A 16524-nucleotide genomic window follows, 5' to 3' on the forward strand; every position below is an offset into this window, starting at 1 on the left:
ATAAAAATAATAAAATATGTTTAAAAATTATGCAATTATTAATTTTTGTAGTATTAATAATTTTCTTAGTTAATAAAAAATAAAATAAAATCATTTTTGGCTTGGGTTGGCGGGTTCGATCCGTCCCTCGCACATTTACAGAGCACTCAGCACTCACACAGCACTCACTCATTCAGCACCTCACCATACTCTATAACAGAATTCTGGCGGGAACTCCTGACAACCGTACTGCCAGCCACCTCAGTTACCTTCTAGAACTTCCTACTCACTATCCTCTCCATGATTATAAATGTTCATTTTAACCGCTCGCGTTTTAGCGAGAGTGAGAGTGAGAGTGAGACTGTGAGAGAGAGAGGGAGAGAAGAAGAAGAAGAAGCAGCGATGGCCGCGATCAGGAGAACGCACTTATTTGGGGCTCCGAGTTTTCAGCTGAGAGAAGCTCAATTGCGTTTTGCAGGTTACGGTGCTATCCCTACGCGCTTCCGAGAGTCTCATCGGAACGTGGTTCTTGCACGCAAGGCTGGAAATGCCGCCGGGATTCTTCCCATAATCAGGGCTCAGACTCCCTCAGGTACAAATCCATGTAGAATGGAAAAAAAAATAATCTATAATTTATATTCACAAATTCTAAGAATGAAACTGTTGTTCTATTGCTAAATCTGTTTGTTGCTTATTCTCTATTTCTTTCTGTGGCAGTGCCTGAGTATGTTCCAGATTCTGATTTCTACAGAGTGGAAGCCATTCTTAGGTTATAACCTTCTCTCTCTCATTCATGTTCATGGAAGAGATTTACGGTGTAGTCGTTCAGCATGCGTATTTTGTATTATAGCTACGTGTTTATGTCTTAGCTGCGTTTTTTAAGCTGTCAATTGTCCTATGCAACAGGCCATGGCGGATCACTAAGGTTTCTTCGGTGAGACATCTTCCCCTTTTTCATCATCGCCATTTATTTCTCTGCAATGCGAGGTGGATCTTGTTATTTCCGCTGCATTACATATAGATATGCATTATCACCACAACTCTTCACTTTGTTACCGATGCATTTTAATGTTGAGCTTAAAAAACATTGTATACGGTATTTATTATTGTTAAATGTTTTGGATCTAAAGAACTAAAAATACTGCTATAATTTCTTAGTACCTGCCTATTGATATCTGATAGTTAGTCAGAATAAACCTACTTCCAGATTTCATGCACATTTAAATTTGAGCTTAACTTATTTGTCATGCAGCCTGTATATAAAGCGCATACTGATGTGCATAATATCCACTTGCAAATTCACTTTCACACTCAAGAATCCTCTTGAAATTTTCTGAGTTAGCTCTCTGCTCCAATTTTCTTCAGCAATTTACCATGTTTTCATATGTATAGAACGGAGTCAACTTGGTTATGCTTTAGTGACTATAGGTAAAAAAGAGCAACTACTTTCTCGAACTATTGGTTTAATTAAATATTGCTTGTATGCATTTAATTTCAGTTGCATTTTACTGTTAGATTTACCAAGCTTATTGAGTTGTGATATGGCTGGTTCGTGTTTTTCTTCTTAATGTGAAAGGCATTGTTGAAAATGGGAATTCGTGAAGTCACTGTGTCTGATGTTAGGGGCTTTGGTTCTCAGGGTGGTTCAAAAGAAAGGCAAGGAGGTAAGTTTGCAGCTGACTGTTCATTAACGTTGCAAGTTGAAATAGCTGATTTTATGCTTTCTAAATATATATTATTTTACTAAACTAAAATGTTTGTGTGTGATCATTTAAGCATGTGTGACCAATATACTTCAATTGTGTTCTATGTTTGTAATTGTGGTCAATGTACTATACATGTTTACATACAAGTCACCTATCATTTAATGGAAACTTGTTTGTTGCAGGCTCTGAATTTTCTGAAGACATTTTTATTCCCAAAGTCAAGATGGAAATAGTGGTGAGGAAGCATCAGGTATCTAGACGTTTGGCGGGCATTGTAATCTATTATATACTTTTCTTGTTAATGGAATTTTGTAGGAAAGAAAAGGGAGAAATAGTTCTCAAATGTCAATTATTTGATTTTTTTATCACATCAATAATCTTGGACAGAAAAAAGAATGTTCATTTCTGCACATCTCTGATTTCTGTATATGATGCATGTTCATAGGTTGAAGATGTTATAGCAAAAATTATTGAGGCGGCAAGGACAGGAGAGATTGGTGATGGCAAAATATTTTGTAAGATTATGAACCTAGTAGCTTTTTTTAATTTATATGTTTGAATCACGATTGTATGAAGTTTTTATACCGAAAAGAGGAGAAAATAAACTAAAATACAACGTTAAAGATTTTTTAACTTGATTTAGTGGTGTCAATTTAGAGTTAAATAAATACCAACAGAATTTGTTACCTGTGCAGTGATTCCGGTTACCTTAGATGTTCCAACAGGCGGTGCAGGTAACCGATTTTGATTTTGATGGTTTTAATTCTAAAATTTATTATATTTTACAAATTATTATTTTATTATTTATTATTTATTTTATCTTTATAATTTTATTATTAATAATTTGATGTTATATTAATATCTATTTTCAATTTTTTTCTTAATTTATTGAGTTTGAAACTTTAATTTTATCTTTTTTAATTTTAAAATTAATAATTTTATAATTTATTATCAATTCTTTTCAATTGTCTATTTCTATAATTATAATTGTTCGTGAATCTTTCCTTACTGTGATTATTAATTTATTGCAGTGAATATGATCATCGTTTATTAATATCAGCATTTGGTCATCTGCCATTTGGTATTCATATGTAGGTAATTAGCCCTGAGAAAATGCATATGTAGGTATTACTTGTGTAATGAAGACAATTGCTAATGATAATAAATAGATTTCCATTTGTTAAGATAGTACATAGTAGTGATAAGTAAAATGCATCAACTTGCAGATCAAATTAATAATCTTATTCTTAATATTAATTTGAAATCCAACGTTTATGATTTTATTATTATATATGATTAATTTTTTATTTAATTTATCTTTTTTAATGGAATCATAATCTATATTATAAAAAAATACACTAAAATATAGTATAGGAGAATTACAATTATAAAAGATAGTACTGAAAATAATAAAAAAAATTAAGTGATTGAAACAAATCTAAAAGTTCTTAATGATTTTTTTATATAATATATTTTTAGTATTTTTAGTACTCTTTTTTTAGTATGTTATAATTTTTTACTATTATTATTATTTACAGTTAATTTTTTTATTTAATTTACTTTATCTAATAGAATTAATAAATCATATTATAAAGAGATAATAACAAACATAATACATAAAAATCACGATTATAAAAGTGTATAATGTCAAACAAATAGTTAAAAAAATAAAAATAATAAATAATAGAAAATTAGAGCTCATATAAATAGAAATAATAAGAATTTTATAAATAATACAATAACATATACAAAGGATAAAGTTGGTAAAAAGTAAATAAAAGGTTAGTATCTATGGCTAAAAGCCCGTTAAGAAAACGCAGAAGCTAAAAATAGTTGCTTCTTGTAAACGCTGGTTTTGGCAGCAGAATCACTTCTGCGTTCATGAGAAAAAAAGTTGCCAAACCAAAAGTTGAAACTTTCAAGAAATTTAAACGTGCTTCTTCCCTTCCAACGAGTTTCCCAAACACACCTAAGCAAGAAACGAAGCTTAAGTAAAGTGGGTAAAACCCACAACTTGGTCATCACTCGCCATCCACTACACAACAATATTACTATAGATTACGTTAATCGAAGACAAAGTTACTCTACCTTAAGCGTACTAGGGTTGTTCATGGGTCCGGCAAAGATGGGATGGGGTCTAATTAGATTTTGAGCCAATTCTAAAAAATCGTTAGCTTTATTTTACTTCGATTCGAAAATAATTTAAAATAAATCGAAATGTAAAATTAGTATATGTTAATTTATAAATTTTATATATTAAAATAATAAAATTTTATTTTTTAAAAAATAAATTTAACAAATATTATATTATATTTATATCAAAATAGATTATTTTAAAACAGAAATAATGTCATATAATATAAAAAGTATTAATTGAAATATAAAAATATTATATATCATTATTAATTTCACTCTAAAATATATATTTTTATTATAAAAAATAACTTCAAACTGGAAGACGACTCAAAGAGGCCGGGTTTCGGGCGGACTAGATAAATAAACAAATGTACCTATTATTTAAGAAATACTTGCGAAAAGTATTAGTTATCAGAAATTAACTAAAAAAATTTTAAAAATATTTGTCAAGAGAATAAAAATGAGAAATTTTAATTTTAATGTATTATTAATGCATATAAAATTAAAAGAACTGCTTACTGTGAATTTAAAAGATGAAAAAATCATTTTTTTATGAGTATTTATCTATTTTGGTCTCCAAAAAATTATAAATAAAAACTTTAGTCTTAATTAAAATTAATTAGTTTGTTAGTCTCTAATATTTAACTTCGTAAATTGTATTAGTTTTTTCATTTTGTTTTGTTAACTCCTAACGGAGTTATCCCACGTATCCCGTTAAGTTGCCATATCAGGCATTAAGTGCTATATGTACAAAGTAGACAAATTGATCCTTAAACAAATTACAATTAATTTAATCAGTTTTCAAAAATATTTATTATCAAAAAAATTAGACTATTACAACCAAAAAAGTTTCAAGTTAAAAAGTCTATTTTTTACTAATTAGAGATAAAATTTCACCTTTCAATAACACAATAACCCAAATCATCTTGCAATAGCTATAGAAATCACTTTTACCTTTTCTTAGTTTTACTATCTACCACAACATAGGCAATTAATCACATAGAAATGATTAAGTCGAAGCACAAGGTTAAGAGGGAGTGAGACTAATGTTGGAAGAGCTGGATAACATAATGCTAATAGAGTTCCACTAAAAATGAATGAAAAAACACAAAAAGCAGCCATTAAAACTGGGGTATAGAAAGTGATAATTGAGACTGAAACACAAAAAAACTCACAATAGTTGACTATAAGTAATATGAAGGATGTTAGGATTAGAAGTGAAAGACTTCAATCTCAAACTTTTGTAACAATTAATAATATAAAAAATCTACAAAATGAATATCCATGGCTCATTCATTGTGTTCGAAATAGTGCAAGAGATTATTTTCAAATCAAAATTTATAATCCAAATCACATTTGTGTAAAGGGAGTTTGGATCTAGTCTAATTGATTAAAGTTGAGTGACAACCAAATTGAAAAAGAGGTTCCTTACTTAGCCTCACTTGACACATGGAGTGGCATTATTTGATTACACAAAGATTGAATTAAATGTGATATGCTATGACAAAATAATTTATAGAACTTTTAAGCTAGTAAAGGAGAGATATATTGGCAATGAAAAAGTCCAATATGACAATAATAGCTTAATTTTTTTTATAATGAATAATTTTAGGGATTAATTTGTTTGATAATGAATGTAATTTGTCTTCATCGTATACATGATACTTAATATTTGATGTGGCAATTTAACGTGACACATAGAATAGCTCTATTAGGAGTTGATAGAACAAAATGAACCAGGGATCAATATGATTTACGAAACTAATTAATTTTAGTTAAAAACTAAAATATTTAGTCTGAATTTTTTTTGGGACTATAATGGATAAATACTCTTTTTTTAATAAACAAAATAAATGATAAAAAAAGAGTTCAAATATTACTAGTAATTACTTTGAATTTATATAAATAAATAAGAGTTAATAGTTAAATTTGTTCTTGAAAGATTATTCATTTTTTGAATTGATCCCTGAAAGATTAAATTAATCATATTAGTCCCTAAAAGATAAAACGTAAGTCAAATTAGTCCATGCGTTAGTTAGATGATGATGTGTCAATGTTAAGTGCCACATAACATGACAACGTAGTAGGTTAATGCCACATGTCACGTATTATCTGATACATCATAAATTTATTTAGAGTCAAATAAGTCTCTAAAAATACATGTAAGTCATTTTTATCCCTAAAATTTTAAAAATTGATCAAATTAGTTCTTATATAAATTGCTTTTATTTTTTCTGCATAAAATTAATTTTAAATATTTTTAATACTAATAATTTTAATATTATATTTTATCTCTTAATAAACAAAATTCTCTTTACATAAAATAATAAAAATAATTAACTTATTACAAAATTATTTTGTCATTTGTATTTTAAAATTTTATATTTTTAAATTTTATTTTTTAGTAAAAATTTTTGTTTAGATAATTTTATCAAACTATTATTAATTATATACGTAAAATTTTTTTTAATCTTACTAAATAAATATATTAGTTATTTTAAAATTTAAATATTTTAATTTTTAAAATTTATAATTTTTGTTATTGTTTAACTTATATGATAAAACTTAATAATTAGTTATTTTAAAATTTAAATTTTTTATTTTTTTTAAAATTTATAATTTTTGTTATTGTTTAACTTATGTGATAGAACTCAATAATTGAAAAATCAATTTGTGAGATCACTTGTTAAATCTTAATATCTTAATGTAGCTTTTTTTTTAATATTATTACTAATTAGTTATTTCCATTTCTCTATATCTTTTCAATTGTCATTAAAAAAAAATTAATTTATTAAAAAGAATTTTGGACTAAAACAAATATAGAAAGATAAAAATGGACGAATAGTAATAGATTGGATTAAATTTTAGGTGAGATCCAAAAGATTAAAATTTTAAAATAATTACTATATATATTTACTGAGATTTAAAAGATTAAAACTTTTAGTATATAATTAAAAATAGTTTGATAAAACTATTTATATAAAAAAAATTACTACAAAAGAACTAGAATTTAAAAAATGTAAAATCTAAAAATACAAATAAAAAAATAATTTTGTAATAATTTGATTAATTTTATTATTTTATCTGAAAAAATTTTGTTTATTAAGGTATAAAAAATCAGATTAAAATTAGTTGGATTAAGAAATATTAGAAATTTAATATGATAAAGAAAAAATAAAAGAGATTTATATAAGGACTAAATTAATTAAGGAAGAAGGGACAAAAATACACCTGAAAGTTTACACGCTGGACACGACTACACTTGATTCATTTAATGAGTCACGCGTGCATGGTATTTATAATAGGGCTGGGCAAAAAAATCCAAATCTTGGATTTTAAACCCAATCCAAACCAAACCATTTTAAGAAAACCAATTTTAAATAAAAAAAATCCAAACCACATTGCATCAATTTTATGGTTTGGTTTTTTAATCCAAACCATTTAACCAATTTAAATCCAGATATGGATTCAAATCCGAATTAGGATCCAAATTTGGAAAAACCCTAATTCGGTGAACTAGTTCACACTACATACGCAGTTACGCACAAATCAACTGTGTCATTTTCTCCTTCGGCGCTTCTCCTTCAACCGTATCGTCTTCTTCTTTTGCCTTCGGTCTTCTCCTTTCTCGTTCTCCGTCATCATCCTTTGATTTTACCGTCTCCGTCTCGCCGACTTGCGTCACAGGTGTGAGCTTTCCATTCGCCTCTGCTCGTGCTTCTTGCCACTGGGTCACAGTGTTAGCACCATTTGCCTCTACTCGTGCTTTTTCTAGAGGAATTTCGGTTTTAGTTACCAATTAAAAGTTGTTGAATATAGACTTGATAATTAATTTGATTCCCTTGGCAAATATATTTTCCTCTAATGATGGTGCTTGTTCTATGGTGGCATCAATTTATAATCTTGATGATGACTAGGTATGCTTAGTATTTTCATTTGGTTTAATACTTTCATTCAAAGATTTGTTTTAAAATGGAGTAAATATCCTTTTCGACCCCTATCCATTTTGAAAATTGACAAGTCGTCCCCTAATGTTTAAAAAATGACAAATTGACCCCTGTCTATTTCTTCCGTTAGACACATCGACCCTTCTATTAGACAAATCGGCCCTTGTCTATTTTTTCTGTTAGACATATCGACCCCTATCTATTGGCCACAGAAGGATCAGTGTATCTAACGGAAGAAATAGACAGGGGCCAGAAGAAATAAACAGGAGCCAATTTGTCATTTTTTAAAGGTTAGGAGGCGACTTGTCAATTTTCAAAAAAGACGGGGGCCAGAAAGGGTATTTACTCTTTAAAATAACAAAGGTATATTTTGTTATTTGCAGATATATTTTCCTCAAAGGTTGTGGTTGTTTGATGATTTTGTTGGCAACTTGGCATATTTTGATATTTTGTGTTTGTTGTTTTAGAGAGATTTTTTGGTGGTATGCTATTGATATTTTGAGAATGATTAAATATTATATAGATTAGTTATTGTCATTAGATTTATAAAGAACCAAATTCTAGTTGTAATGAACCTATACACTTTAAAATGACTTTACTATTAATTTTACTTTTAAAAAAATTATGGTTTGAAAATTGAATTTCTAAAAACTGGTTTTAAAATTGGATTTTTTGTTAAAAAATTTGGTTTGGAAACTGGATTTTCAAAAATTGGTTTTAAAATTAAATTTTTGGTTTTAAAATTAAATTTTTGGTTAAAAAATCTAGTTTTAAAACTGGAATTAAAAAAAAATAGATTTTAGATTTGGATATTAAAAAACCGGATTTAAAACCAGTTTGTAAGTAAAACTAAATTTAAATTCTAAAACCGGTTTAAAACACGTTTAGAACCAGTTTAAAACCGGTTTAAAACTGGTTTTTCTCTTCAATCCAGTTTCGGTTTGATTTCATGAACCACAAAACTAGTTTTGAAATGGATCCAGTTTGAATTTTTAAAAATCCAAACCATTCTCTCCCTTGATTTATACACTCCGGTGGACACATTCACCCTTCTGGCCATCGGCATGTGGCCTCGTTAGTTTGAGTGGATATGTGGATATCTTTACTCCTTACTGGAAACGTTAGTTTGAGTGAGGTGTCTCCTTAGTGTCAACTCAGAATAAACTATTTATTTTAATGATTAAATTATAAAACAAAATTAATTGGAAACCCTCCATTAATTGAATTATGAAGCGTCAAGGTCGTTTGTTGTTCAATGTAAGAGAGTTTACACGTTGAGAGAGTTAGAGAGCCCTAGCAGAGAGGCAATGCCATTGCTCTGAAGTCCTCGCTCACTTGATTGTTGGAGGAGTACTTTGCAAGTTTACTCGAAAAAGGCAACCCATACCACCACAGTGACGATCACGTCCTGGAGTCAGCGACGATCAAAAGGTACTAATTTTTCTTTTTCTGACTATACCGATTATGATCGAACATGCTATTAGATTTTTGTTTAGTTACTAGTTAATGATTGTCCTAAAAAATGAGGGTTTTCTGGGTTTAGTAGTGATTATGAGAGTTTTGTTTTCTCCGTAGATATCAAGTCACATCACGCTCGTGTATCACAATAGGGGGAGGTTGGAGAGAAATTCAAAAGGGGTTATAGTATACAGTGGTGGTCAAATGTCCTTAATACCGAGAGTCAATGTGGATACACTGAACCTTTTTTTCATGGAGGGGTTATTCAAGGATTTGGGATACATTCATTGAAAGGATTTTTACTGGGAAAAGCCTGATTCCTGGTGTGGTGTTGCTCTTAAGCTACTTAGGCTTGATAGGGATGTGGTGAACATGTATGAGTGATGAGCAGATATTTTATACGCTTTTTGGGGGTAATTTTATGTAGATTTTAGTATGTTTTAGTTAGTTTTTAGTATAATTTTATTAGTTTTTAGGCAAAATTCATATTTCTGGACTTTACTATGAGTTTCTGTGTTTTTCTGTAATTTCAGGTATTTTCTGGCTGAAATTGAGGGAGCTGAGCAAAAATCTGATTTAGGCTAGAAAAGGACTGCTAATGCTGTTGGATTCTGACCTCCCTGCACTCAGAATGGATTTTTTGGAGCTACAGAAGTCTAATTGGCTCTCTCTTAATTGGGTTGGAAAGTAGACATCCAGGGCTTTCCAGCAATATATAATAGTCCATACTTTGCGCGAAGATAGACGACTTAAACTGGCGTTCAACGCCAGTTTCATGTTGCAGTTTGGTGTTCAGCGCCAGAAACAGGTTGCAAGTTGGAGTTCAACGCCAGAAACAGGTTACAACTTGGCGTTCAACTCCAGAAACAGCCCAGGCACGTGAGAAGCTTAAGTCTCAGCCCCAGCACACACCAAGTGGGCCCCAGAAGTGGATTTCTGCTTTATCCATCCTAGTTACTCATTTTCTGTAAACCTAGGTTTCTAGTTTAGTATTTAAACAACTTTTAGAGATTTATTTTGCATCTCATAACATTTTTCAATCTGAATTTTATACTCTTTGACGGCATGAGTCTCTAAACTCTCTTGTTGGGGGTGAGGAGCTCTGTAGCATCTCGATGAATTAATGCAATTATTTCTGCTTTCCATTCAAACATGCTTGTTCCTATCTAAGATGTTCATTCGCGCTTCACTATGAAGAAGGTGATGATCCGTGACACTCATCACCTTCCTCAATCCATGAACATGTGCCTAACAACCACCTCTGTTCTACATTAGATTGAATGAGTATCTCTTAGATTCCTTAATCAGAATCTTCGTGGTATAAGCTAGAATTGTTGGCGGCATTCATGAGGATCTGGAAAGTCTAAACCTTGTCTGTGGTATTCCGAGTAGGATTCTGGGATTGGATGACTGTGACGAACTTCAAACTCGCGAGTGTTAGGCATAGTGACAGACGCAAAAGGATCAATGGATCTTATTCCGACATGATCGAGAACCAACAGATGATTAGCCGTGCTGTGACAGAGCATTTGGACCATTTTCACTGAGAGGATGGGAAGTAGCCATTGACAACGGTGACACCCTACATACAGCTTGCCATGGAAGGAGCCTTGCATTTATGAAAGTGAGAAAGCATTATGTTGCAGGAATTTAGAGGACAAAGCATTTCCAAAACTCCAACATATTCTCCATTATTGCACAATAAGTATTTATTTTATGCCCTTTCACTTTTTACAATTGAACTTGAAAAACACTGTTGTTGGAATCCTGACTAAGAATAATAAGATAACCATAGCTTGCTTCAAACCAACAATCTCCGTGGGATTCGACCCTTACTCACGTAAGGTATTACTTGGACGACCCAGTGCACTTGCTAGTTAGTTGTGCGAAGCTGTGAGAAATAGTCCATTAATATTGGCATACACAATTTCGTGCACCAAGTTTTTGGCGCTGTTGCCGGGGATTGTTTGAGTTTGAACAACTGATGGTAAATCTTGTTGCTTAGATTAGGAAAAATTTATCTTTTTTACTAGAATTGCATCTTTTATTATCCCTTCTAAAAAAAATTTTTCAAAAATATTAGTTTTCTTTATTAATTTTTAGTTTTTCTATGAATTTAGTGTCATGTTTTAAGTTTGGTGTCAATTGTATGCTCTTCTTTGTCTTTCAATTTTCGAATTGCATGTTCTTTATTGTTCCTTGATCTTCAAATTTTTCTTGTCAAATTTTCTTGTTTGATCTTTGGTTTTTCCTATTTTGTGATTTTTCGTGTTTTCCTTGTGCAAGTTCAAAATATTAGTTTTAAAAAAAAATTATTTTTATTTATTAAAAATACCTATTTAAAACACGTTACATTTATAGCTCAATTGGCTAGAGCGTTGGTTTATGTTCTTGGTAATTGGGCATCTTCTTTTTAAAATCTTTTTCAAAAATAATTTTTCTTTGATTCAATCTTGTGCCAAACTTTAAGTTTGGTGTTTTCTTGTTAATTTTCTTTAATTTTCAAAAATTTATTTTGGTTTTCTAAAAACTTTAAGTTTGGTGTTCTTTCTTTTGTTCTTTTTGTTCTTGTGATTCTTCAAGGTGTTCTTGAGTCTTTCTTGTGCTTTGATCTTAAAATTTTTAAGTTTGGTGTTCCTTGGTGTTTTCCCTCTAAAATTTTCGAAAACAAGGAGCATTAGATCTAAAAATTTTTAAGTCTTGTGTCTTTTGTGTGTTTTTCTCTTTCATCATAAAATTCAAAATTCAAAAAAAATACCTTCTCCTTTAATTTCTCATAATTTTCGGATTACTTGGGTTGACTTGGTCAAATTTTTTTTAAATTATATCTTTTTAAAAAATATCCTAACCACTTTCTCTCTCCTCACTTTTTCGAAAATCTTCATAAAATATTTTTAAATTCTTTTTTTATTTTTATTTTTATTTATTCTTAATTTTATTGTCGTCTTTATTTTATTTTATTTTATTATTATTATCTCGAAATTTTTATATATAATAAATAAATAAAATAAATCCACATCATCTCCCTTTTTTCATCATGGACCTAAGTGGAAATGAACAGTTCAGAAGGACTCTGGGGTCATATGGTAACCCCACTACTGCTTCATATGGGAGCAGTATATGTATACCCTCCATTGGAGTTAGTAGTTTTGAGTTAAACCCTCAGCTCATTATCATGGTGCAGCAAAGTTGCCAGTATTTCGGTCTTCCACAGGAAGAACCTACAGAGTTTCTGGCATAGTTTTTACAAATTGCTGACACAGTACATGATAAGGAAGTAGATCAGGATGTCTACAGATTGTTACTGTTTCCATTTACTGTAAAAGACCAGGCTAAGAGGTGGTTAAATAACCAACCTAAGAACAGCATAAAGACATGGAAACAGTTGTCAGAAAAATTTCTGAATCACTATTTTCCTCCAAAACGTATGACACAGCTAAGGCTGAGCATCCAAGGCTTCAAACAAGGAGATAATGAATCCCTTTATGATGCCTGGGAGAGATACAGAGAGATGCTAAGAAAATGCCCCTCTGAAATGTTTTCAGAGTGGGTGCAGCTAGACATCTTCTATTATGGGCTTACAGAGAGAGCTCAGACTTCTCTAGACCACTCAGCTGGTGGATCTATACACATGAGAAAGACCATAGAAGAAGCTCAAGAGCTTATTAATACAGTTGCCAGAAATCAACATCTGTACCTAAGCAGTGAACCTTCCATCAACGAAGAGGCTAAAAGAGTAACTACTGAACTCAGTCCTGCAGAACAAGCTACTGAATTCAATCAGCAATTAGACTTTATAACAAAACAGCTAGCCAAATTCAAGGAAATATTACAAGAAACAAGAATGGCTAATATGAATATGGAAGTGCAGTTGAAGCAAACAGAACAGCAGTTATCAAAACAAATAACAGAAGAATGCCAAGCAGTTCAATTAAGAAGTGAAAAAATATTAAATACCCCACTTCAAGGCAGCAGGAAGCCAAAAAATGAACATACTGCTACCCAAAATCCCTCTGAGGACAGTCAGAGCCTAGAGAGGAATAATTCTGGTGCTCAAACGCCAGAAAAGAGGTGAAAAGCTAGCGTTGAACGCCCAACCCATGCTCAGTCCTGGCGTTCAACGCCAAAAACAGGCAAGGAATTGGCGTTGAACGCCCAAAGGAAGCACAATTCTGGCGTTCAGACGCCATAAACAGATAAGGAGTTGGCGTCTAACGCCACTCCAGCTTCCACCCCTGGCATTCAAACGCCAGTGGGAGATCAGACACATACAAGTGCTGATAGCAACCTCTCTAAAAAGGCTTCTCAACCCACATATGTAGGCAATAAACCTACAGCAACTAAGGTTGAGGAATACAAAGCCAAAATGCTTTATCCTCAGAAACTCTGCCAAGTGGAACAGGATAAGCAATTTGCCCGCTTTGCAGACTACCTCAGGACTCTTGAAATAAAAATTCCATTTGCAGAGGTGATGAGCGCATATTTTATACGCTTTTTGGGGGTAATTTCATGTAGATTTTAGTATGTTTTAATTAGTTTTTAGTAGAATATTATTAGTTTTTAGGAAAAAATCATATTTCTGGACTTTACTATGAGTTTGTGTGTTTTTCTATGATTTCAGGTATTTTCTGGCTGAAATTGAGGGAGCTGAGCAAAAATCTAAGTTAGGCTGAAAAAGGACTGCTGATCTTGTTGGATCCTGACCTCTCTGCACTCGGAATGGATTTTTTGGAGCTATAGGAGTCCAATTGAATTGACGCGCTCTCAATTGGGTTGGAAAGTAGACATCCAGGGCTTTCCAGCAATATATAATAGTTCATATTTTGCGCGAAGATAGACAACGTAAACTAGCATTCAACGCCAGTTTTATGTTGCAGTCTGGCGTCCAGCGGCAGAAACAGGTTACAAGTTGGAGTTCAACGCCCAAAACACGTTACAACCTGGCGTTCAACTCCAGAAACAGCCCAAGCACGTGAGGGGCTTAAGTCTCAGCCCCAGCACACACCAAGTGGGCCCCAGAAGTAGATTTCTGCACCAATTATCTTAGTTTACTCATATTCTGTAAACCTAGGTTACTAGCTTAGTATTTAAACAACTTTTAGAGATTTATTTTGTATCTCATGACATTTTTAGATCTAAATTACATACTCTTTGATGGCATGAGTCTCTAAACTCCATTGTTAGGGGTGAGGAGCTCTGTAGCGTCTCGATGAATTAATGCAATCACTTATATTTTTCCATTCACATATGCGTGTTCCTATCTAAGATGTTTATTCGCGCTTAATTAGGGAGAAGGTGATGATCCGTGACACTCATCACCTTCCTCATTCCATGAACGTGTGTCTGACAACCACCTCCGTTCTACATCAAATTGAATGAGCATCTCTTAGATTCCTTAATCAGAATCTTCGTGGTATAAGCTAGATTGATGGCGGCATTCATGAGAATCTGAAAAGCCTAAAACTTGTCTGTGGTATTCCGAGTAGGATTCCGGGATTGAATGACTGTGACGCACTTCAAACTCCTGAAGGCTGGGCGTTGGTGACAGACGCAAAAGAATCAATGGATTCTACTCCAACCTGATTTAGAACCGACAGATGATTAGCCGTGCTGTGACAGAGCATTTGGACCATTTTCACTGAGAGGATGTGAAGTAGCCATTGACAACGGTGATACCCTACATAGAGCTTGCCATGGAAGGAACTTTGTAATTATGTTATTGAGTTGAATATTACATTGCAGGAATTCAGAGGACAAAGCATCTCCAAAACCCCAACATATTCTCCATTACTGCACTACAAGTAATTATTTCACGCTCTTTTATTTCTCTAATAATTCAAACTGATAATTTTAATTGAAATCCTGACTAAGAATAATAAAATAAACATAGCTTGCTTCAAACCAATAATCTCCGTGGGATCGACCCTTACTCACGTAAGGTATTACTTGGACGACCCAGTGCACTTGCTGGTTAGTGGTACGAGATCATAAGAAATCTTGATTTTGATATTGAGATTAGAATTTCGTGCACCAAGAGGCACTTGAGCAAATACCCTCTTATGCTAAGTTTATGAAAGAGATCTTAAGTCATAAGAAGGATTGGAGGGAAACTGAGAAAGTTTACCTCACTAAAGAATGCAGTGCAGTCATTCTGAAAAGCTTACCTGAGAAGCTTAAAGATCCCGGAAGCTTTATGATACCATGCACATTAGAAGGTACTTGTACCAAGCAAGCTCTATGTGATCTTGGGGCAAGTATCAACCTAATACCTGCATCTAGTATCAAAAAGCTTGGATTGACTGATGAAGTCAAACCAACCCGGATATGTCTCCAACTTGCTGATGGTTCCATTAAACACCTATCAGGCGTGATTGAAGACATGATTGTCAAGGTTGGGCCATTTGCCTTTCCCATTGACTTTGTGGTGCTAGAAATGGAGGAGCACAAGAGTGCAACTCTCATTCTAGAAAGACCTTTCCTAGCAACTGGACGAACCCTCATTGACGTCCAAAAAGGGGAAGTAACCCTGAGAGTCAATGAGGACGAGTTTAAGTTAAATGTTGTCAAAGCTATGCAGCATCCAGACACCCCAAATGACTGCATGAGCATTGATATTATTGACTCTCTGGTAAAAGAGGTCAATATGACTGAGAGTCTCGAATTAGAGCTAGAGGATATCTTTAAAGATACTCAGCCTGATCTGGAGGAACCAGAGAGAATAATAGAACCTCTGAAAATCCCTCAGGAAGAGGAGAAACCTCCTAAACCCGAGCTCAAACCATTACCACCATCCCTGAAATACGCATTTCTGGGAGAAGGTGACACTTTTCCTGTAATCATAAGCTCTATCTTAGAGCCACAGGAAGAGGAAGCACTAATTCAAGTGCTAAGGACACACAAGACAGCTCTTAGGTGGTCCATCAGTGATCTTAAGGGTATTAGCCGAGCCAGATGCATGCACAAGATCCTATTGGAGGATGATGCTAAGCCAGTGGTTCAACCACAGAGGCGGCTGAATCCAGCCATGAAGGAGGTGGTGCAGAAGGAGGTCACTAAATTACTAGAGGCTGGAATTATTTATCCTATTTCTGATAGCCCCTGGGTAAGCCCTGTCCAAGTCGTCCCTAAGAAGGGTGGCATGACAGTGGTTCATAATGAAAAAAATGAACTGCTTCCTACAAGAACAGTTACAGGGTGGCGTATGTGTATTGATTATAGAAGGCTCAATACAGCTACCAGAAAGGATCATTTTCCTTTACCATTCATAGACCAGATGCTAGAAAGACTAGCAGGTCATG

General features: G+C 32.7%; 1 protein-coding gene across 1 annotated transcript in view; it reads left to right on the forward strand.

Annotated features, from left to right (window-relative positions):
• The first annotated feature begins 269 nt into the window (after positions 1–269).
• The window catches only part of LOC130981202 (uncharacterized), a 34785-nt gene continuing 18530 nt past the window's right edge, over positions 270–16524 (forward strand). The window contains exons 1-7 of the mRNA XM_057904815.1: positions 270–571; positions 697–748; positions 886–913; positions 1556–1643; positions 1868–1935; positions 2131–2200; positions 2381–2419. Of these exons, the coding sequence (XP_057760798.1) occupies positions 280–571; positions 697–748; positions 886–913; positions 1556–1643; positions 1868–1935; positions 2131–2200; positions 2381–2419 (637 nt within the window). The 5' untranslated portion in view covers positions 270–279. The remainder of the gene's footprint in view (positions 572–696; positions 749–885; positions 914–1555; positions 1644–1867; positions 1936–2130; positions 2201–2380; positions 2420–16524) is intronic.

The sequence above is a fragment of the Arachis stenosperma genome, chromosome 1 (genome assembly GCF_014773155.1).
Source record: "Arachis stenosperma cultivar V10309 chromosome 1, arast.V10309.gnm1.PFL2, whole genome shotgun sequence".
In the NCBI taxonomy this organism is placed as follows: Eukaryota; Viridiplantae; Streptophyta; class Magnoliopsida; order Fabales; family Fabaceae; genus Arachis; species Arachis stenosperma.